The sequence below is a fragment of the Chiloscyllium punctatum genome, chromosome 39 (genome assembly GCF_047496795.1).
Source record: "Chiloscyllium punctatum isolate Juve2018m chromosome 39, sChiPun1.3, whole genome shotgun sequence".
Classification (NCBI taxonomy): domain Eukaryota; kingdom Metazoa; phylum Chordata; class Chondrichthyes; order Orectolobiformes; family Hemiscylliidae; genus Chiloscyllium; species Chiloscyllium punctatum.
The window spans coordinates 65,212,680-65,236,563 of record NC_092777.1 but is presented as its reverse complement, the minus strand read 5'-3'; the positions used below and the strand labels follow the sequence as shown (position 1 = coordinate 65,236,563).

General features: G+C 46.0%; 1 protein-coding gene and 1 pseudogene across 2 annotated transcripts in view; one reads left to right on the top strand and one right to left on the bottom strand.

The window, feature by feature from the left end:
• Positions 1-23,055, bottom strand: part of LOC140463783 (high mobility group protein B1-like) — a 46,293-nt pseudogene extending 23,238 nt beyond the window's left edge.
• Positions 22,728-23,884, top strand: part of ca10a (carbonic anhydrase Xa) — an 815,225-nt gene continuing 814,068 nt past the window's right edge. For both annotated transcript variants that reach the window (XM_072558974.1, XM_072558973.1), the window contains exon 1: positions 22,728-23,114. In XM_072558974.1, the coding sequence (XP_072415075.1) occupies positions 23,054-23,114 (61 nt within the window). In that variant the 5' untranslated portion in view covers positions 22,728-23,053. The remainder of the gene's footprint in view (positions 23,115-23,884) is intronic.

Sequence of the window (23,884 nt, the reverse complement as noted above, 5' to 3'; positions counted from 1 at the left end):
TGGAATCAAAGCGTTTCCATGTTTTATATTTCTAGCAGCTCCTAGTTTAATTCCACACTCTCAGGCAGCATTAATACTTCTGACTGTTCAATGCATCAATGTTAACAACTTCCTGTTCTATTTGAACACAATCATTATCTTCATTAAAAATAAACACAGACATAGAGATTCCGTTTGAACACATTAGCCAGTGCACACAAAGGGAATTAATGCCTTGTGTTTGAAAATGTTTGATTAACAGACAGTGAAGTGTCTGTTAATACACTGACATTTAACATCACTACCAGCTCAAATCTGTGTTAAATGACTGGGTAATATTCTCTGGGTAACTGTCTCTGACAGATAATGGAAATTGGTTCCTTGCAACTTCAAACAGGAGAAAGGAGATCTCAAAGAGCTAGGAAACCCCAGTTCCAACAGCGTTGCTTAGCCAGAATCCTAGAACTCTGTCTCTTCCGTCCCTACAACACATAGACTGCGGTGCTCGGAGGGCACGGAGAAGGGGACATTAGACACTGAATACAAAACAATCAAACTCCTTAAAATCTTGTGTCTTGGTCCTTCTTTCCCCGCAGTGATCCCAACTGAATGGGAGAAAGTGAGGACTGCAGGTGCTGGAGATCAGAGCTGAAAAATGTATTGCTGGAAAAGCGCAGGAGAACCGACATTTCGGGCATGAGCCCTTCTTCAGGAATGCCACTCCTGCTCCTTGGATGCTGCCTGACCTGCTGCGCTTTTCCAGCAACACATTTTTCAGCTCCCAATTGAATGCCCCAGACTTGGCAGGTTCCTGGGATGGATCATTTCAGGATGAAGCGGGTTTGAGGGGGGTTGGGAATTGGGGATTCGTGGGGGTGGTGGGCGTTGGGAGATCTCCAGCTGCTGAGTGCAGGAGGGGATGAGGTCAGTTGTGAGGGAGCGAAGTGTTTAAACTGTGGGGGCTTTTTAAAAATCGCGCCCTCAGTGCGGCAGCACTCAGTCCTTGGAGACCTTAGGCTGCACCTACCATCAGAAAATCCCCACAGGGCCTCCTGGGGGCTAGCGCAGGGTTTGAGAGGTAGAGTGGCCGTTGTGGCTTCAGAGCTCAAGGACAGCCCAACATCAAGGACACATCAGCAGCAAAGAGTAAGGTAAAGAATTCAATGAATGTAAAAACAAGAGGAGGCCATTCTGCCCCTCAAGCCTGCTCCATCATTCAATAATATCATGGCTACACCTCACCTCTATACTCCAGTAGAGCAAGTCCAGTCTGTCCAGCCATTCCTCATTAGACAACCCACTCATTCCTGGGATCAATCCATTAAACCTCCTCTAAATCATCTCCAATGCTCTTACGTCCTTCATTAGATAAAGAGGCTGACACTGCACCCAGATTGGAGATGTGGTCCCACCAATGACTCACCTGAAGGAATGAACTATAACATTTTCACCTTTATGTTCAGTTCCTCTCATGATTCAGCTTCTTAATGACTTACTACACCTGCGTATAACCATTTGTGACCCAGCCACCCCAACACCTTCATTTCTGCTTCACACAGTTGTGCTGTTGTTCAATTTACATAATACAGCCATAGAGTCATAGAGATGTACAGCATGGAAACAGACCCTTCGGTCCAACCCATCCATGGCGACCAGATATCCCAACCCAATCTAGTCCCACCTGCCAGCACCCGGCCCATATCCCTCCAAACCCTTCCTATTCATATACCCATCCAAATGCCTCTTAAATGTTGTAATTGTACCAGCCTCCACTACATCCTCTGGCAGCTCATTCCATACACATACCACCCTCTGTGTGAAAACGTTGCCCCTTAGGTCTCTTTTATATCTTTCCCCTCCCACCCTAAACCTATGCCCTCTAGTTCTGGACTCCCCGATCCCAGGGAAATAGACAAAGTCTATTTATCCTATCCATGCCCCTCATATGTCTTGAAACTTTTGTATCTTCTGCAGAGGGTGGAAGAGGGTATACTGGGGTGGGACGGGTCTTTGATCTGTCGGCTGTTTTTTCCCAATTGTGGAGGAGGCAGGATCAACTGAGGCACTGAAGAGGGTAACAGATGAATCAAAACCTGCATCCCCATTCAAAGTGATTAAAGACTTAACAGCAATCTAGGTTTGTTCAATACATCGCATCTGTTGTACGACACTTTGATCCTTTACTATAAATCCTGCGTCCTGTGATCCTGCCACACTACCTCCCAGATGAAGGAGCAGCGCTCCGAGAGCTTGTACTTGCAAATACACCTGTTGGATTATAACCTGGTGTTGTGTGATGTTTAACTTTATTCACATGGAAGCAGTGGGCAGGTTTATGGGGAAAGGCAGGAGATGGACACTAAGACATGATGCTTATTCAGAGAGCTGCAATAAGGAACTGAACTTCTGCACTGCAACACTCCTGTGTTTCCATGAGTTATTTATGTTTTGGGTCTTATATATATCCATCAATCAGCATCACTCTCGTAGATCACCTAGTGTTGATTAAATTGCTTTTGGTGAAGTCTTGCTGTGCGCTAGTTGCATTTCCTTATTCCAACAGTAACTACAACTCAAAAGAGCTTCATTGACGGTCAAATACTTTGAGACGTTGTGAGATCATAAATGCTATATAAATGCAGCCTCTTCCTCCAATTGGCTGTTGTTCTGACTGTAACACCCTCATGTCTGGTTCCAAAGGGCCTACGTCCAGCGCACAGGGCCCAAGTTTCTCAGCCTAGCCCTGCACTGAGGGAATGCTGCACTGTCAGCAATACCCATCTTCGGGTAAAACCCAACATCCTGTCTGTCTGCTCCGATGGATGTAAAAGATGCCAAGATTGTATTTTATAAACAGCCACTTTATTCCTGGTGATATCACAAAACAAAACAGTTAACATCTTCAGCATCAGACATTGTTTCTGGAGATTTAGTGACTCCACCTCAAAAGTAGTTAACTTGCTGTAAGACACTTTGAGATATCAGCTGGTCATGAGAAGTTTTTTGTAAATGAAATATTTTGTTCTTCGTTCTGGCCATTGGCTCCTTCCCAGTAAAACATTCCAGATGCCCCTTCAGCAAACAAGGCACCTGTCCAAAACAAAGATAGACATTGCTGGAGAAACTCAGCATATCTGTGGAGATAAAGCAGAGTTACCCTTTCAGGTCCAGTGACCCTTCTTCAGAACTGGGCGACCCAGTGTTGTTGGTGAACAGAACTGAGATCAAGCCAAGTTCCTGTTCATTCCTCCATTTCAGCTTAAACTTAAGCAACAGAACATAACAGTTACTTTAGAAACATCATATTTGCAACATGGTTTTTTTTCTTTTTTAACCTTTCAGATGTCTCTTTGTGATACCTTAACTCGTGATCTCAGGCTGCTCCACCATTTGTTCCTGATTTGTCCTGCCTTTGTCCTCATCGGTTTTATTGATTTACTTCTGCAGCCACTCAGCATTATAAAAATAACCACTTGGTAACACAAAACTTGTCTGTCACTGAAAAAAGATCCGTCCGTCCAAGCGTTTCATCCTGCACTCATCAGGACATTTCACAAGAATACCAGTTCAAGGGGAAAACCAACATTTATACTGCATGGTTCGGGTGACTGTCTGTGAGGAGTTTGCACATTCTCCCCGTGTCTGCGTGGGTTTCCTCCGGGTGCTCCGGTTTCCTCCCACAGTCCAAAGATGTGCAGGTCAGGTGAATTGGCCATGCTAAGTTGGGTCTGGGTGGGTTACTCTTTGGAGGGTCAGTATGGACTTGTTGGGCCAAAGGGCCCGTTTCCACACTTTAGGGAATCTAATCTAATCTAATCTAACTACGACTGGCCAAGGGATTGCCATGGAGAATGAGAGGCAGTTAACCGACAAGCTTTGTTTAAATTTTATATCCTTTATTTTTCCAAATTTGGGATATTAGTGACACACCACTGGAATCAAGTGGGACTTGCACCTGGGAATCCTGTCTCAGAGGTAGTGAGACTACCACTGTGCCAAAGCCTCCTTTCTGTTTAAATTTTAATGCAGGTTGGGTTGAATGTGGTCCCCTTAGCAACGAGCGAGTGAATACTGTCACCTATTCTATTGAGTTGAACATGTACAGTGAACATAGAACATAGAACAATACAGCACAGAACAGGCCCTTCTGCCCACGATGTTGTGCCGAACTTCTAACCTAGATTAAGCACCCATCCATGTACCTATCCAAATGCCGCTTAAAGGTCGCCAATGATTCTGACTCTACCACTCCCACGGGCAGCGCATTCCATGCCCCCACCACTCTCTGGGTAAAGAACCCACCCCTGACATCTCCCCTATACCTTCCACCCTTCACCTTAAATTTATGTCCCCTTGTAACACTCTGTTGTACCCGGGGAAAAAGTTTCTTTCTATCATATGTAAAGAACACATGTTCTTTCTATCTGCAGGGCCCTGAATATTAATCTGTGTCGGACCAAGTACATGCAAGTCCACCACACTGGCAGGCCAACTGACAGTGCTAAATTAGTCGTTAGCACAATTCTAGCTCATTCAGGACTCAAGTAAATGCTGTCCTTTGCAGCTTCAGGTCTAATGTTGCATACTGCATTGCTGGGTTTGCAAACTTGCAATGGTTGGGTACAGCCAGTATATTAGATTTTACAAATAGCCAATGGGATATTCCATTTGATATGATCCTCCAGCCTCTGGGGCCTATGCCTTTTTACGTGGCATCACTCAGGCACTGAAATTCATATACCACATTCTTCCATTGTGTGCTAAGCAGGACTTTGTTTTGGCTTTGTGGCAACATCCAGATAGTGGCAAATACCACTCACACTGTTATTACATACTGACTATACCTACACACGATCGCATACAAACCTTGCAACATGTTAAAGCGTTGCATATTCCCCTTGAATTGGTATTTTTGTGAATTGTCCTGATCAGTACAAAGCAAAAGGTTTGACCATGTGTAAACTTTTCCAGCATTGCTCCTACTCTCCGTTAGCTATGGTGAAGAGTCCTGACTGAGGCACAGTTCGCTCCTTTTGCCAGATTAGTTACTGACTTCCCTGGTGTTAGCCAAGATTCTAATTAGATTAGATTACCTATAGCATGGAAACAGACCCTTCGGCCCAATAAGTCCACACCGACCCTCTGGAGAGTAACCCACCCAAATCCATTACTCTGCCCCATATTTACCCCTGACTGATGCACCTAACACTATGGGCAATTTAGCAGGGCCAATTCAATTCACCTAACCTGCACATCTTTGTGACGGTAGGAGGAAACTGGGGCACCTAGAGGAAACCCACGCAGACACGGGGAGAATGTACAAACTCCACACAGACAGGCGCCCAAGGGTGGGATTGAACCTGGGTCCCTGGTGCTAACCACTGAGCCACTGTGCCACCCTGTTGTAACAGATTGCTTTTCCAACTCTGACTTAATTGAACCTGCCTGTAACTGAGTAACTGTTTGAATATAAAAGGCAAACACTGTGCTTCTGCATGTTCCCCAGGGAGCTGTGGTTACCGCGTGGTCACCAGGGAGTATTTAATTGCAGCTTGGAAAGTAATAAGCAAATTAGTTCAGGTTGCACAATCAGTGTCCAGATAATTGCATTCCCTTAAACCACCTGCTTAGAAACAGAGGAACAGTGTAACACTAAATCACCAACTGAAAACAACAGTCCAGGGACAGATCCTGCAAGAATATTTCAGAACTATTGCATCCATTTGCTCACTTACTGTTCATTAAATATAACATACTCTCTACGGAATTACAATCGACGTCTTTGCATTCTATGACTGTGATAGCACCCTCCTCTGGCCATTGTTATATATGTGTATACCAGAATAAACTAGTTTCAACTCAGATTGATTTTCCATGTGCCAACAAAAATATCAGATCCAGTAATGAGGTAGAATTCTGCTTGACTGTTGCAAAACAAGTCTGGATTAAAACACTTCCAGCAAGCCAATAGAGAAATTGTGAAGTTTTTGGCTTGCTGAGAGATTTTTTTTAACTCTAGTCTTCACAGATAGGCTAGTGGTACATGTGAATGGACATTTTCATCTTCAAAGATGGCTGCACCAACAGGGGAGGTAATGGTCATGTCCCTGGAATAACTATCCAGAGTCCCAGGGACACGAGATCAAATCTCACGTGGTGAAATTGGAATCTAATTTGAAAATCTGGAATAAAATTCCAAGGATGGCAATTGTTGTAAAAACCCATCTGGTTTCACTAAATAGCCTGGTCCAGGACTACATGTGACTCCAGACCCACAGTAACTGTCCTCTGGGGTGGGCAATAAATGCTGGTCTAGGCACATGAATGAAGTAAAGAACAGGCATTCTTGGGAGATTCAAATCAAGAGCATTTCAGTGTGTATAGGAAGCAGTTCAATGTTCACTGTTTAGGATATCCTGGATGTTCCTGACAATCTGCCTGTTAATTGGAACCAATGTAGAGTGATATCACACTCTGCTCTCTCTCCACAGATGCTGTCAGACACACACAAGTCCCCAGCATTCTGTTTTTATTTCAGATTTCCAGTGTCTGCAGTATTTTATTTTTTATCTTTTGGAGATGCCGGTGATAGACTGGGGTGGACAAACTTAAAAATCACACAACACCAGGTTATAGTCCAACAGGTTTAATTGGAAGCACTAGCTTTCAGAACGTCGCTCCACCTGACAAAGGAGCAATGCTCTGAAAGCTAGTGCTTCCAATTAAACCTGTTGGACTATAACCTGGTGTTGTGTGACTTTTAACTTTGTTTTTATCTGGTTATGAAACTGTCCGCTCATTAACTTTGGCTGCAAGAATGGGGCTAGTCTGACCAAGTAACTCAGTTAAACATTGATTTTCCTCTAAGGCTGTCCCTGATTCACACTAATCTGTCCATTTCGCTATTAATTTTGCCCCAAATTATTGCTTCTAGAAGTTTCCAAATGATTGAAGCTAATCTGATTGGTCTGCAGTTGATCAGTTCACCCTCTCAGCTTGGTTGAACAAGGTTCAATTCTTGCAATTTCCAGTCGCCTGACACCTTGCCCTCTCAAAGGGAGACTGAAAGATTGTGGGCAGTGTCCATGTAATTTTCACCCTCACTTCCTTCAATATCCTTGGACAAATCTCCTCTTGGTCCCTGTGCCTTGTTGAATTTAAGCACAGTCAAGAGTGTGGTGCTGGAAAAGCACATCAGGTCAGGCAGCATCCGAGGAGCAGGAGAATCAACGTTCCGGGCATTAGCTCATTCCTGATGAAGGGCTTATGCCTGAAACATCGATCCTCCTGCCCCTCATTTGCTGCCTGACCTGCTGTGCTTTTCCAGCACCCCACTCTCGACTCTGATCTCCAGCATCTGCAGTCCTCACCTTCTGCCCGAATTTAAGCGCAGACAAACAATCCAGTTTATTAGGCTTATCCTCTTCCAGGGCTCACATGCGTGGGATTTGTTGGAGTAATCTGGGAGAAACAGGTTCCAGCGATGGGAGGGTCAATGACAAATGGGAGAGGATGTTTCACCAAATTGTTTTCGAGATGGTGGGACTGACACGAGGAGAGGTTGGGTTATTTCGGGTTTTATTCAGTGAAGTTAAGAAGAGTGAGGGGGAATCTCATAAAACCCGGTAAAATCGTAATGGGAGTAAACAGGCTTAATGCAGGAAGTATGTTCCAATGATGGGGGAGTCCTGAAGCAGGGGTCATAGTTCATGGATAAGGCATGAATCTTCTAGGACCAAGATAGGGGAAACATTTCTTCACCCAGAGGGTGGTGAGCCTGTCGAATTTACTACCATAAAGAGTGGTTGATACCAAAATGTGTGTTTTCAGGAAGGGGTTAGATACACCTGATGTGGTTAAAGTGTGTACCTTAATTCTAGGACGGAATTAAAGTATTGTGCTTGATGATCGGCCATGGATTGTACTGGCAGAGCAGGCTCAAGGGGTTAAATGGCCTCCTCGTCCTATCATCTGTGTTTCTATGATTTCTATGGCTTCAGAAATTAGCAAAAGAACCAAAGCATATGGTTAGTGTTAGGGTTATGCACTCCACCAGCACGGACCCTCCCACAGTGCGGCGCACCCTCAGCACTGACCCTCCCACAGAGCAGCACTCCCTCAGCACGGACCCTCCCACAGTGCGGCGCACCCTCAGCACTGACCCTCCCACAGTGCAGCACTCCCTCAGCACTGACCCTCCCACAGTGCAACACTCCCTCAGCACTGACCCTCCCACAGTGCGGAGCTCTCTCAGTAGTGACCCTCCCACAGAGCAGCACTCCCTCAGCACTGACCCTCCAACAGTGCGGCACACCTTCAGCACTGACTCCCCGACAGTGCGGCACTCCCTCAGTACTGACTCTCCAACAGTGCGGCACTCCCTCAGCACTGACCCTCCGACAATGCGGCACTCCCTCAGCACTGACCCTCCGACAGTGCGGCACACCTTCAGAACTGACTCCCCAACAGTGCGGCATTCCCTCAGTACTGACTCTCCAACAGTGCGGCACTCCCTCAGCACTGACCCTCCAACAGTGCGGCATTCCCTCAGTACTGACCCTCTGACAGCGCAGCACTCCCTCAGCACCGACCCTCCGACAATGCAGCACTCCCTCAGCACTGACCCTCCAACAGTGCAGCACTCCCTCAGCACTTTATCTCCAAAACTGTGGCACTCCCTCAGTATTGGATACAAAGGACATTCTCCATACCAGTGTGAAAGCTGGCTTGATGGATCATACATTTTGCTTTTGCAAGTGAAACATCTTTTTAGTGAATGAATGAAGCATGCATTAATAATCCTGTCCCACTGTTTCACAAGCCATCACAAAGTCCATAAAATCCCTATTAGATCATAAAGAGAACCATTTGCCTAATCGACTGACTGCCGTTCATGGCAAAACTAATTCCCTGAAGGTTTCACCTTGAGGAGAAATAGCTATTTATTGTAAACACACTTAATATTAAGAAATATGCACTTAATCTCGCATTCCCCCTATCACTGCTTCAAAAATTAACGTTGTATTCCACAGCTCAACAATACATAACACTTGATTTTCAAATTGCAAAATCCTTCTGGTACTCCAGTTACCGAAGATCAGTTTCCATTTCAGTTCATAGGCCCTAACCCTCACCAAAAACAGAAAAATATGTGGTCTCTTATAATACTCACAAAAGGCTGCCGATCTGCTTTTAACAAAAGAACATTAATGTTTATTGCACAGCTCTACTGCACGATACAAGAGCTGTAATTGTAAAACCAAGAACAAGAAAACCATAGACAACGGCTGTGCTTTATTAATTGCCCCAAATTCAACGATCTGTGGACATTCACACCCCGGTCTCCCTGCTCCTGAATCTCCCGTCTGGAACTGGGAACATCAGAAGGGAAGATTCAACCCTTTTACCCTGATCCATAACCTCAAACCTCAGTGGAAGACTGACATGGTTTTACTTTGAAGTTCCTTATTAAACTGGCAGAGCTGCTCCTGGGTCCTTTCCAAATATCAGCATTCACTCAATGCTATCTTTCTTTGTTAATTTCTCTTCAGAAGACCCTGTAATAAAATGGGAGCATGGATCATTTACTCCTTAACATGTGCTTCTTAGATTTGTCTATTCAACAGTCTTGAAAGATTTCTTCCTGACAATTTAAAGCTTCCGTTTCTAGTTTTTCTCTTGCTAACTTCTAAGATATCTTTCCTTCTGCACTGACTGTTTGAGAGACTCTAAACTGCCCTGTTGCTCTTACAGACCTTTCCTCTCTCATTGACCTGCTTCTCCCTCTGAAAGAAACCCTCACCTCTGGGTGGATCTGAGAGGAAAATGGCTTCCATTCATGGAGTCATAGGGATGTACAGCATGGAAACAGACCCTTCGGTCCAACCCGTCCATGCCGACCAGATATCCCAACCCAATCTAGTCCCACCTGCCAGCACCCGGCCCAAATCCCTCCAAACCCTTCCTATTCATATACCCATCCAAATGCCTCTTAAATGTTGCAATTGTACCAGCCTCCACCACTTCCTCTGGCAGCTCATTCCATACACGTACCACCCTCTGTGTGAAAAAGTTGCCCCTTAGGTCTCATATACATCTTGCCCCTCTCACCCTAAATCTATACCCTCTAGCTTATATTCCCCCACCGGTGGGAAAAGACCTTGTCTATTCACACTCTTGATGTTATAAACCTCTATAAGGTCAACCGTCAGCCTCTGACACTCCAGAGAATACAGCCCCAGCCTATTCAACTGCTCCCTGTAGCTCAAACCCTGGCAACATCCTTGTAAGCAGGTGGGACTAGATTGGGTTGGGATAGCTGGACGGGTTGGACCGAAGGGTCTGTTTCCGTGCTGAACATTTCTGTGACTCGATGACTCTAAATCTTTTCTGAACCCTTTCAAGTTTCACAACACCCTCCTGATAGGAAGGGTGCACACACTATTCCAAAAGAGACCTCAGCAATGTCCTGTACAGCCACAATATGACCTCCCAACTCCTATAGTCAGTGTCTCCCAGTGTGAGAGGAGACCTGTTTTTTAATTTCCTCAGAAAGAAAATGCTGACCTCAAGTGTTTTGTTTTAAAATGTTTATTTTATCGTTATAAATCCAGGTAGCCACTCAACAAATTCAACATGGAACTACTACCATGTCTCCCCTTCTTATCACAGATGATAAACAATCAAATCCAACTGAAAGCTGTGAATAATTCAGTCCATTTTAGACAGCAAGTTTCTGAATAATAGTAATAAATGAATAAACCATAACAGTTCATCTCAGTTTTTTTAGGGCTGATCACCCTGAGCTGAGGATTAAATCCCCACATCTCTGAATGGAACTTCAACAAAATCACAAAAGTTATATTTGAAGATTTTATGATTTGGGTGGCACGGTGGCTCACAGCATCAGGGACCTGGGTTGAATTCCAGCCTCGGGCAACTGTCTGTGTGGAGTTTGCACATTCTCCCCGTGCCTGCGTGGGTTTCCTCCGGGTGCTCCGGTTTCCTCCCACAGTCCAAAGATGTGCAGGTCAGGTGAATTGGTCACTCTAAATTGCCCGTAGTGTTAGGTGCATTAGTCAGAGGGGAAATGGGTCTGGGTGGGTTACTCTTTGGAGGGTCGGTGTGGACTTATTGGGCCGAAGGGCCTGTTTCCACACTGTAAGCAATCTAATCTAATCTAAGAAGGCCGACCAGCCTATTGTGCCTGCATCATTGCCTCCTGCCAACCTTCTGCTTTGTGTCCATATCCCTGCATAGCATTTTTATTTCAGTTATCAGTTGAACATACCTCCACCATATTTCCAGACAATATATTCTCGATCCTAAATACTCACTGGGTGAAAAATACCTTTTCATGCATCACCCTTGCTTCTTTTGCAAATCACTTTAAGTCTATGACTTTCTGATTGTTGTTCATTTAACAAGTGGGTACAGCTTCTCTCCATCTACCCTGTCCAACCTGCTCATGATTTTGAAAATCTCTATCTGATCTCCTCTCAGTCTCCTTCTCTCTGAGGAGAATGGTCCCAAGCTCTTCAATCTCTCCTTATCACTGATGTTTCTCATACCTGGAACCACTTTTGCAAATCAGTCCTGCCTTCTCTCTGTAAAACATTCACATTCTTACAGCAAAGTGACCCCCATCAACTGTACGCGACACTCCAGCCGTAGTCTAATAAAAGTCCTGCAAATCTCCAAGATCACCGCCTTGCTCGTTTATGCTGTGCCTCTGTTAATAAAACTGTGTGCTCTATTAACCTCTCGTTCCACGTGTCCTGCCACCTTTAAAGCTCTGAACACATATACACCCAGCTCTCTCTGCTCCGTTCGGAAATGTACCCCACCCGCATATTATGTCACCTTTCAAAGTTCTTCCAGCCAAAGTGCATCACTTTATATTTCTCTCTATTGAACCACATCCACTACTCATCTGCTCACTCCCCTCCCCAAGTCCATGTCCTCCCGGAGTGCAACATTGCCCTTCCTCACGGTTTACAATTCCTTGTCAAGTACAAACTTTGAAATAGTCCCCTGCACAACAACATGGAGATCATTAATATTTATCTGGAAAGGCCTGGGTCCCAATACTGACCCCCGGAACTCCACTACTAAACTTCCTCCATTCTGATAAAGATCCATAAATCTGTTTCCTATCCCTCGGCCAATTCTGTAGCCACATTGCTACTGTACATTTTATACCAAGATTTATAACTTCCCCCTCATGAGACACTATTCCAAACACCTTGTAGAAGTCCATCTGAACCAACTCAATATCATTACACTCATCGCGTCTGTCTCTTAGCTCTACAAAATACTCTAGTCAGTTTCCCTTTTTGCAGACATCGAGGCTGCTTCTTCCTCATCACCAAGGCCTTTTCTGCATTAGCAATAATTCTGTTCCTTTATTGGAGGATCAGTGCTGAGGGAGTGCTGCACTGTCGGAGGGTCAGTGCTGAGGGAGTGCTGCACTGTCAGAGGGTCAGTGCTGAGGGAGTGCTGCACTCTCGGAGGATCAGGGCTGAGGGAGTGCCGCACTGTTGGAGGGTCAGTGCTGAGGGAGTGCCGCACTATTGGAGGTCAGTGCTGAGGGAGTGTCGCACTGTCATAGGGTCAGAACTGAGGGAGTGTCGCACTGTCATAGGGTCAGGGCTGAGGGAATGTTGCACAGTTGGAGGATCAGGGCTGAGGGAGTGCCACACTGTGGGAGGGTCAGTGCTGAGGGAGTGCCACACTGTGGGAGGGTCAGTGCTGAGGGAGTGCCACACTGTGGGAGGGTCAGTGCTGAGGGAGTGCTGCACTGTCGGAGGATCAGGGCTGAGGGAGTGCCATTTTGTTGGATGGTCAGTACTGAGGGAGTGCCGCACTGTCAGAGGGTTAGTGCTGAGGGAGTGCCGCACTGTCAGAGGGTTAGTGCTGAGGGAGTCCCTTCAGATTCTGGTCCATTGTGATGCACAGGGTGACAGTTCATACAAAGAAGAATTGGAGGAGTCTGGATCCAATGACATTGGTAAAGCAGTGTTTCCCAATGAGCGAATAAACCCGCAGAAAATGTACCTGTGCCAGGAAAACGATTCTTTCCATACAATGCGGATGCTTTTGCTCCAAATTAATTTTTTTTGCTTTTTCAGTATTCCTGAGGCCCAGATATTATTTCATCGTCAACAGTTCCTGACTTGATTGTCCATTAATTATACAGTCCATTCAATTACAAAGCACTTGATTAGATGGGTTAAAGATAACAGACCAAAACTGAGCATTGCTACATTAATAATGCACTTTACAAGTTCAGCGAGGGAGTGAATATCTTTTGGTGCTGTGTTGTTTTAGATCAGGCTCATGAATTATAATGATATGCTTATTCGTTTGAAGTGATTTGTCACCAGTAGGGCTCCCTAATTAGCCCTGAAGCCAATAGTCCCATTCAGTGATCAGCACTCCATCGCTTTCTGCATTGTATACTTTCCCCACTAAGGGTCTTGCCTCAATACTCACTCCGGATATTCATGAAGTCATTATTGGAAAGAGCTCCTCAGGCTGATTTTTGGGTCTCTTCCCACAGCTCTCCTATTTCCAGAGAGTCAGCCATTGCTGAGGCTCACAGTTCAATTCCACACCAGACACTGCAGCACTAACTGCACACTGACACTCCACCACAGTGAGGAGGGAGCACTGCGCTGTCGGAGGGTCAGTGCCAAGGGAGTGCCGCATTGTCAGACGGTCTGTACTGAGGGAGCGCTGCAGCGTCAGAGGGTCAGTGCTGAGGGATTACCGCACTGTTGGAGGGTCAGTGCTGAGGATGTGCTGCACTGTCAGAGGGTCAATGCTGAGGGAGTGCCGCACTGTCAGAGAGTCAGTGCTGAGAGAGTGCCGCACTGTCGGAGGGTCAGTGCTGAGAGAGTGCCGCACTGTGGGATGATCAGTGCTGAGGGAGTGCCGGACTGTTGGAGGGTCAGTACTGAGGGAATGCTGCACTGTCGGAGGGTCAGTACTGAGGGAGTGCCGCACTATCGAAGGGTCAGTACTGAGGGAGTGCCGCACTGTTGGAGGGTCAGTGCTGAGGGAGTGCCACAGTGTTCAACAGTCAGTAATGAGATAAACGTTTTATTTTGAAAATAATTATTCTGATTAACCATTGAACTGTTCATGAAAGAACATCAAGGCCATAATGCAGCCATTGCTACTTAGCATTGAGATAGGTTTTTGAGCGGTTAATGCCTGGTTGAAATTTCTATACACTGTTTCCTTTTACTTGTTGTCCAGCACTTAGAGTGAGAGACTGTCTTTACCTGCATCACAGGGGTATCAAGAAACCAGTGTTGTTCTGGTGTGATTTTCACAGTGCACTAACGATGGTACGCAAGCTTGTACACAGGAGAAGGTTCACTCCCACTATCTCTCCAGTGGAGTTGAACCTGGATTTTTTGACCCCTTGTGCATCCCTGTAAATTCTTGTACATTCTTCAAAGGCTAAAAAAAATACACAAACTGTGGGTAGGACTGAATTTCCACCTATTTTCATATTTTCTCTGTAGCAGTCCTGTTTTTTTTAAAAAAGAAATAACATACATATTGAGGAATAAAAGATTTTAAATGTCCACAATATTTTGGGTTTCTAAGCCATTATTGTTCCAGCATCAAATGCCCATAAACTGTGAACTTGTATCATTCAGCTCCCAAATCTTCCAATTTAAAAAATGATCAGGAGTAAAGGTGTTGCTTTGGTAAGAACAAAGGTCAGTTTATTCCAGTCTGTAACTGACTGACACTAAGACCAGACCTGTGAGAGTTATTATCCAAATACAGATATAAAGATTAAAAATAAAGACAGACAAAAGGGATTTATAAAACTGAGAACAAACTCAATCTGTTATTGTTGGAGGCTTGTTATAAACGTGAAGAGGTTGTAATTTGAATCAGAGTTCAGGGTTTGTTGGTGAACTTTAGACGGTTCTAGGAAGGAGTAAAGCTGATGTTCCCATCATTACTGCTCTGGGGCTGGTTTCTGTGGTGACCCTGGTTCAGTACAGCACACCTTCAGCAGTTCTGTCGTTTTCCCTGGTCCCTGTGGGGAGCCCAGGCTCTCACTGTCCCCTCCCCACCCCCCCAACTCCCTGCACAGTATTCCATCTGAGACGGTCTCTCACAGCCTGGCTCCTGCACATCTACTCTGAGCTGGCTACTGTGGCAAACCGGTGAGCCCTGAGATTTGGTGAGCTTCCTCTCCCCTGGGTGGGGAAGTTTTGTCATCGACATGTTTCGGATTGCTGGTGCAGAGAAACACACGGAACTCCAAATGGGCTTTGCACTGCAAAACCTCAAGGAGCCTGACGACATCTAAATGGATAAAGGTCCTCTGGCAGCCTTTTCCCTCGGCCTTCTTATTTCAATTTAAAGCAACATTAACGGAATATCAAAGCTATTACCCTTGTTCATGATGCACTCAATATTATGCAGTCTAGTCTTTCATAATTAAAATTGCAGCACATGAGAGCTCCTACAGATGGAGATAGCCCAGGGGATACCCCTCCTAAAGGTGTGTGTATATATTACTGTGTGAGTTTGATCCATGTCTTTGTCACCAGCTCCCTGGGTTTAGGGATTTCTGTTATTATCTCATCGGTTTTATTTCATAAAGAGCATTAACCTGACATTTCGGTGTTTCCCGAATCCCCACACTGGGGCTGAGTTTGCATCCTGTGTCCTAGAGATGACAGCATTAGAGACACATGGGAATGCGAATAGAATTCCATTCCTTCAGTGTTACTGGGTCAATATCATCCCTTCCGCATTCCTGATAAAAGGCTTTTGCCTGAAACGTCGATTCTCCTGCTCCTCAGATGCTGCCTGACCTGCTGCGCTTTTCCAGCACCACTCTAATCTAGACTCTGATCTCCAGCATCACTTTCGCCCAATTGCCTCCCTTAGGGCACCATCCACCCACAGCAGCTCACCAGCACATTCTCAAGGGCAACTAGGGACGGGTAATAAATGCACTGATGTCCACATCCCGAAAATGGATTAAATGATGACAATATGTGACATAAGGTCGAGAGAGTGGTGCTGGAAACACACAGCAGGTCAGGCAGCATCCGAGGAGCAGGAGAATTGATGTTCTGGGCAAAAGCCCTTCATCAGGAATACATAAACCCCAACAATTCGTGGGCCCATGCTTCTCTGCTGGATGTGTGGAGCTCCTGTTCCATAGTCTGGGTTATAGTCAGGTTCAAACCCAGTCCTTTCCCTCCTGAAGTGAAGACACAGTTAGTTGGAGCTGACCCTGTGTTTACTCCCCAGGCTCTCTTTCAGACGGATCATTCAGCTTTTACTTTTAGCAATTGTCAGCACGACAGGAAGGAGAGATTGATAATGAAATTGCACACTTCATTCGCAGGTCAGTGTGACATAGGGACTGGCTCACAGACAGCCTCACACCGAATGGGCTGTGCCCAGGGTTGGGACCTGCTGGATGTCCTTCTCTCACAGGCTGTGGCGTTTATAAAGACATTGGCTCAGATCGCAGTCTCCAGTAATAACCTCAGCAGCAGGGAATGCAGGAAGGATCCTGGCGGTTGAACCTGTCTTTGGATTGCCAGCAAGCTTGAAGCGAGCACAGATCGGCACAGAAGGAGGCAACTGGGTCTGATATCTCATCAACGTCGTGTGGACACTGGGGCTTAGGGATAGAGGTCACATTGAGACGCTGCTTCTCTCCCCAGCTGGATTTCAGTAAGAGTCCGGTGAATGATTGGTTACATGATCAGAGCCTTATTCAAAAAAATTGCTAACAGAGGATTATTTTACTTTGTAAATGAGAAGAAAAAAGAAAATCTCTGTACAAAATCCCCTCTCCAAACAAGTACCTGCAAATCTGCTCTTTTCAAACTGAGCTCTGCACCTTTCCAGCTATTTTTGTAACAAGAGCTGGCTACTGTTAAACAGTGACACAATCTGGGCTCATTATGTGTGTGCGTGAGAGAGAGAGAGAGAGAGAGAGAACCTGGCAACTGTCTCTGACTCTCATTCTGAAATAGGGAGCAGTGAGGAACGACTGTGTCAGACTGAAGCAATCATTGAAACTGTCCCAGACAAAGGTGTGTTTGAGAACTCTGTATATTGTTCATGAATTAACAAAGTTAACAATCACCCAGCCCAACACCAGCACCTCCACACCATCAATTAACTATATATATGGAGAGAGAGAGAGGGAGTGAGGCAGGGACAGGTAGGATGAAAGGGACTGAGAGAAAACAAGAAACAGAGAGAGAATGACCAAATGAGACAGTGGAGGAGAAATGAAGACAGGAACGAGAAAGACAAACTGACAGGGAGAAAGATAGAGAGAGCAGAGGCTAAGAAATAGAGAAACAGAGAGGGGTACATAGAGAGATGGGGACAGACAGACAGAGAGAGGAGATTGTTCCAAGTGAGTGACACTATGAAGATGCTGCTGTTGAGTTATGTTACATGGTGTACGATTCAACAAAATTTACTCATCCCTCAATCTCCTGCCACCTCATAAGGTAAACGTGTTTGCTTCGGAAGTGGAAAGCAAGTTGTGATTGTTTGTTGTGAGGAAGACAAACAGCAAACTGATGGAAAAGAATCCAGTGTCTGACATTGTTTCTGAATTACACTCTATTTGGAGGAGGAGCTGCATTTTATAAGCCAAGTGCAGAGAGTAGACTCCAGTGTTAAAGTTAGAGCTGGGTACAAAGAGATCCAGAATCTGTAGATCAGGAAATAATACAGAATAACATACAACGTGATAGGATGGTGATCAGCTGCATTTTATTTTGATGCAGGGAATCTGGGGAAAGGACTCCTAAAGAGTGGATCATTTTCTAAATTTCAATCTGGCTCTGCCTTTAGTATTTAATGTTAACACTAGCCTAATTCTATTGATGTTTTTAATAAAACATCCTCATTCAATTATGTTAAATTGTTGTTTATTTCAGTTACAGTCTGTGGTAAACTAGCTGCCTGTTCAAAGCAGCTGAGGAGGGAGTTAATTACTAGCTCATTAGAACTGGTTCCCTCAGTAGCAACAGCTACTCAGGTCTTTGGAGTTCAGGCAGTAAACACATGAGAGGTTTGCCTGCTCACACAGTCCATGCTCCAAGAGTACTGCAAGGCAGAGGACTTAGAATTTGGTCAGTGAGGAAATTTGTTGCAACGAGGAAGGAAATCCTATTGGAGAGTTTTGCAGAATAAGGAATGGTCAAGAGAAGGTACAGGCGATAGTGAAATCTGAGAACTGAAGACCAGATGCATTCTGTGGATAATAGATAAAATGATTGGGTTCTGGTGAGATTTAATCCCTCTTTCCCCCACTAAATTGGAACTGCATTTCAACCAAGGACTGGGGAAATATAAATAACATTTATATGGCCTGGGGAATTGAATGATGTGATAAACTTCAGATAATCATTGAACAGAGACATTTATTAATAAACAAAGAAATAAAATTATTGATAAATGAGCAAGGTTGTTCTAAGGTACAGCAGAGCAGGCAGAGTATCTGGGCAGCAGGGGATTTTGTAAACTGAAATATTCTCCTGAACAAAGGCTATGAGCCCTGACAACATTGTGGCAATAGTAATGAAGACCTGTGCTCCAGAACTTGCTGCTCCTCTTGCCAAGCTGATTCAGTACAGTTATAATACTGGCATCTATCTGACAACATAGAAAATTGCAGGCATGTCCTTTGCAATAGCCAGTTTTGAGATGGAGCCAAACTGGATGGCACTGAGCAGATGCTCATAGAATCCCTACAGTATGGAAACAGGTTCTTCAGCCCACCAACTCCACGCCGACCCTCCAAAGTGTATCCCATTTACCTCTGACTAACGCACCTAACCTACACATCCCTGAACACTATGGACAATTTAGCATGGCCAATTCACTTAAGCTACACATCTTTGGACTGTGGGAGGAAACTGGAGCACCCAGAGGAAACCCATGCAGACATGGGGAGAATGTGCAAACTCCACACAGACAGCCGCCTGAGGTGGGAATCGAACCCAGGTCCCCGGTGCTGTGAGGCAGCAGTACTAACCAGTGAGCCACTGAGCCACTTAATAGCACCTGTTAATGACCCCTTCCATCACTTCACTGATGACGGAGAGTAGACTGATGGGGTGGGAATTGGCCGGGTTGGATTGGTCCTCCTTTTGTGTACAGGACACACAAAACCCAAAAAAAAAGAAAGACATTTCGTGGCCCCTTTTAGCCCTCTCAATTCCTTCCGTAAGTTCTCTCATGGTGTCTTTGTATTTTTCAAGAGCTCTGTCTGTCTTCAGTTTCATAAATCTTGTGAATGTCTTCTTTTCTTTTCGACTAAGCTTTCAATTTCTCTTGCCTTGCAAGGTTTCGAAATCTTGCCATCCTTATCCTTCACTTTCACAGGAACGTGCTGGTCTTGAACTCTGAGCAACTGGCTTTTAAAAGATTCCCACATGCCAGATGTGGATTTACCCTCAAACAGCAACCCCCTCCCCTTCCCCAATTTACATCCCCCAGTACCTGCCTAATGTGGTACAGGTCATTCTGCTATGATGTGCGTTTCGTTAACGTGAATTCGCTATAAAGAGATTGATGGATTGGGGACACTGTTTCTAAAGCATGAACTATTAAAGTGTGTATTTTTAAATTCCATTCCGGCCCCATTAGTTTAAATGGTGCTGCTATTATGTGATTTTCTTATTGTATGAGAATGGAACTACCTTGTTATAGCAGAACTGACTGTAGCTAGCTTTCCCACTATTTAGAACTTTCATCCGAAATCTACTCCTTTTCTTATCCAAAAGTAACTTAAAACTTAGAGACTTATGATCACTGTTCCCGAAATGCTCTCCCACTGGAACTGGCCGGACTCATGCCTTAACACTAGGTAGAGAGTGGCTCCTTCCCCAGTGGAAAACTTACATATTGTTTCAAGAAACCCTCCTGACAAACTCCCCCACCTCCAAGCCCAGTCAATATTGGAAAAATTATAATCACCCATCGCAACAATCCTGTTATTTTTACATTTATCCACAAACTATCCACATATGCTCCTCACATACTATGATTCTAACCCCTCCAATCCAGGGCAAAGGAACACAAAAAGAAAAAGTCCCGCAGCAGAGAAACAGCTGTATCTAGCAGCTTCAAACCTGAACTTCATCAGAACATCAAACTAAAACCCTGGGTCTGTGTGAGACTGACTGCATTCATTCACGTTAGCTTTATCCAGTTTAAAACAAAACATTCAGGGAGCTGAAAGCTGTTTACCCACTGCTTCTGAAGCAGACTTTCCAACACCACTGTAACAACATTGCCTTGCAAGAGAAACAGCACAGTATAGATCTCTCTTAAAGGCACAGTACCATCATGGGTTTTTGGTATGGGTTTGGGGTTGGGGTTTGGGGTTTAGGGTTGGGTTTGGGTTGGGTTTTGGATTTAAGGCTTTGTTTGAGTTTGAGATTTGATTTGGAGTTTGGGTCTTCAGATTTCAGGTTTGGGTTTGATATTTGGGTTTGGGTTTGGATTGGAGTTTGGGTTTGGATTAGGAATTGGGGTTTTGGGTTGGGGTTTGGATTTGGGTTTGGGGTTTGGGGTTGGGGTTGGGGTTTGGGTTTGGGTTTGGATTGGGGTTTGGGGTTTGTGGTTGGGGTTTGGATTTGGTATTTGGGTTCAGGTTTGGATTGGGGTTTGGGGTTGGGATTTGGGTTTGGGGTTGGGGTTTGGGTTTGGGTTTGGAGTTTGGGGTTGGGGTTGGGGTTTGGGTTTGGGTTTGGATTGGGGCTTGGGGTTGGGGTTTGGGTTTGGGTTCGGGGTTTGGGGTTGGGGTTTGGATTTGGGTTTGGGTTTGGATTGGGGTTTGGGGTTTGTGGTTGGGGTTTGGATTTGGTATTTGGGTTCAGGTTTGGATTGGGGTTTGGGGTTGGGATTTGGGTTTGGGGTTGGGGTTTGGGTTTGGGTTTGGTATTTGGGTTTGGGTTTGGATTGGGGTTTGGGTTTAGGCTGTAGGTTTGCTCGCTGAGCTGTAGGTTTGATATCCAGACGTTTCATTACCTGGCTAGGTAACATCATCAGTGGTGACCTCCAAGTGAAGCGAAGCTGTTGTCTCCTGCTTTCTATTTATATGTTTGTCCTGGATGGGGTTCCTGGGGTTTGTGATGATGTCATTTCCTGTTTGTTTTCTGAGGGGTTGATAGATGGTATCTAGATCTATGTGTTTGTTTATGGCATTGTGGTTGGAGTGCCAGGCCTCTAGGAATTCTCTGGCATGTCTTTGCTTAGCCTGTCCCAGGATAGATGTGTTGTCCCAGTCAAAATGGTGGATTTTTTTCACCCGTGTGTAGGGCGACGAGGGAGAGAGTGTTGTGTCTTTTTGTGGCTAGCTGGTGTTCGTGTATCCTGGTGGCTAACTTTCTTCCTGTTTGTCCTACGTAGTGTTTGTGGCAGTCCTTGCATGGAATTTTGTAGATGACGTTGGTTTTGTCCATGGGTGGTACTGGGTCTTTTAAGTTTGTTAGTTTTTGTTTGAGAGTGTTGGTGGGTTTGTGTGCTACTAGGATTCCGAGGGATCTCAGTAGTCTGGCTGTCATTTCTGAAACTTCTTTGATGTATGGGAAGGTGGTTAGGGTTTCTGGCTGTGTTTGGTCTGCTTGTCGTGGTTTGTTCTTGAGGGGTTTGGGTTTTAGGTTCTATGTTTGGATTTAGTTTCAGGGTTGAGTTTCGGTTTTAGATTTGTTCTTGGACACGTGTTTTAGATTCGGAGTTTACGTTTTGGATTCGGGGTTGTTCTTTGGGTTTTGGGTTTAGGTGTTTAGTTTTGGATTTTGGTTTAAGTTTGAGTTTAGAGTTTGAGTTTGCGTTTTGGATTTGGGTTTTTGTCTGGGTTTCATGTTTTGGATATCAGTTTTGGGTTGGGTTTTGAATTTGGGTTCTGGATTTGGAGCTTGGGCTTTGGGTACATCTTGGGTTTTCCGTTTGGTTTGAGTATGGATTTTGGATTTGAGTTTTGGGTTTGGGTTTTGGGTTTGGGGTTTGGCTTTGTTGGAGGTAGAGTTTGGAGTTTGGATATTGATTTGGGTTTAGTGTTTCGCCTTTGGATTTTTGGTTTCAAGGTTTAAGTTTTGTTGTAGGTCTGAATTCTTGGATTTGGGGTTTGTTTATGAATTTTGAGTTTGGGTTTGGCATGGGTTTTGGCGTTTTGATTTAGGTTTTGAATTTTGGGTTCGGGTTTTGGATTTTAAGTTTGGGGGTTTTGGGTGTTTTTTTTAGGTTTTGGTTTTCGGTTTGAGTTCTTGGATTGGACTTTGCTTATGAATGTTGGGTTTGGGGTTGGGGTTTGTGGGAGAACAGCCAGGCTCTTGGCTGAGTCCGCGTTAATTTGTTTCTCTGCTGGACTCCTCTCCTATTTCGTCCACTATTCCTTCAGTCTGTCCCCGTCCCCCTCACTCTCCCTTTCTCACTCCCTCACACTCACCCTCTCCCTCCTTCCAGCTGTCTCTGTCCATCTCTCTTCCTTTCTCTGGTTCTCTCTTTCTCGCTCTCCTGGGCTACTTTCTCTGTTTCTGTTCCTCTCTGATTCTTTCTCTTCTGCACTTTGAGCTTTTTTTCTGTCTGTGTTTCTGATTCTCTCTCCAATCCTCTGGCACATTCCCTGATTCTCTCTCTCTCTCTCAGTTGATTCTCTTTGCTCGTGTCCATCCCTCTTCCTCCGTGCCTGTGATTCTCTCCCTCCCTCCCTCCCTCCCTCTCGCTGTGATATTGCGCTGATGTAGGATTTGGGAGATTGTGGTGAATCGATGACAGTGGGAGCCGGGGGCACGGCGGCTCGGGCTTGCTGCTGCTGCTGCTAGTGGTGAAGTTGCAGCCGGACGGAGGGACAGAGACAGAGAGAGAGACAGAGAGACAGAGGGGGGTGGGGGAGACCCGCCGCAGTACCGCGATGCTGCTGCTCAGCTCCCGCCTGCAGGAACCAGCGGGTCCGCTCCGAGCCGCCGGCTCGCCCCTGGATCTGTGACCGCCAGAGATCCGCCAGAGATCCGCCGGAGATCCAGGAGATTGCTTCCCCGGGATCATGGAGAGAATCTGGGAGTTACTGCTGCTCGTCCAGAGCCAGATGCTGCTCTGTGTCTCCGGTAAGGGCAACCCCCCCCCCCCCCCCAAAAAAAACCCCAACCCCGTGTGCCTGCATTGACCAGCCGCCAGGCTCATCCCCGGTGTTTGCGAGAACTCACTTTCCAGAGAGCAAGAAGACATCCCACCTACACCCCCCCCCAACTCGGCCAGGAACCCCCTACACCACACACCCCCTACACCCCTCCACCACCCCATCAACCCCCCCACCCATACATCTCCCACCCCCTCCCGGACAACCCGAAGCTTTCTGAGCAGCTCAAGGTCGTGGGGCGGGGGGGGGGGGGGGGGGGGGGTGGGGAGTGAGGGTCAGTGAGAGAGAGAGGGAGGGGTGAGTTGGGGAAGGGGGTTAGGGGTTAGGGGTGGAGGGGAGAGGGAAGGGGCAAAGGGGCTGAGTGCCCCCCCCCGGGGGCGGGGGGTGAAGGCGAGGTCCGGCCGGGCTGTGGAGGGGGGGGGGGGCAGCTCACAAACAGCAGGGGGCTCCTTACACCCCACCCCACGGGGGAGGGAGAGAGGGGGGGGGGCAGGGGGAAAGGGGAGGGGGAAAGGTGTTAGGGTGAGGGGGAGAGTGAAGGGGTTAGGGAGGGGGAGAGAGAGAGAGAGAGAGTGTGAGAGGGGAGGGAGAGAATGAGGGGAAAGGGAGTGGGAGAGAAGGGGAGAGAGAGGGAGAGTGGGGTGAGGGAGAGAGGGAGCTGTAAGTCCCTCATCCTCCAGCAGTGACTCGGTGAGACTCCGTGAGAGCCCATTCCCACCCCCGAGCGAACCCTTGTCG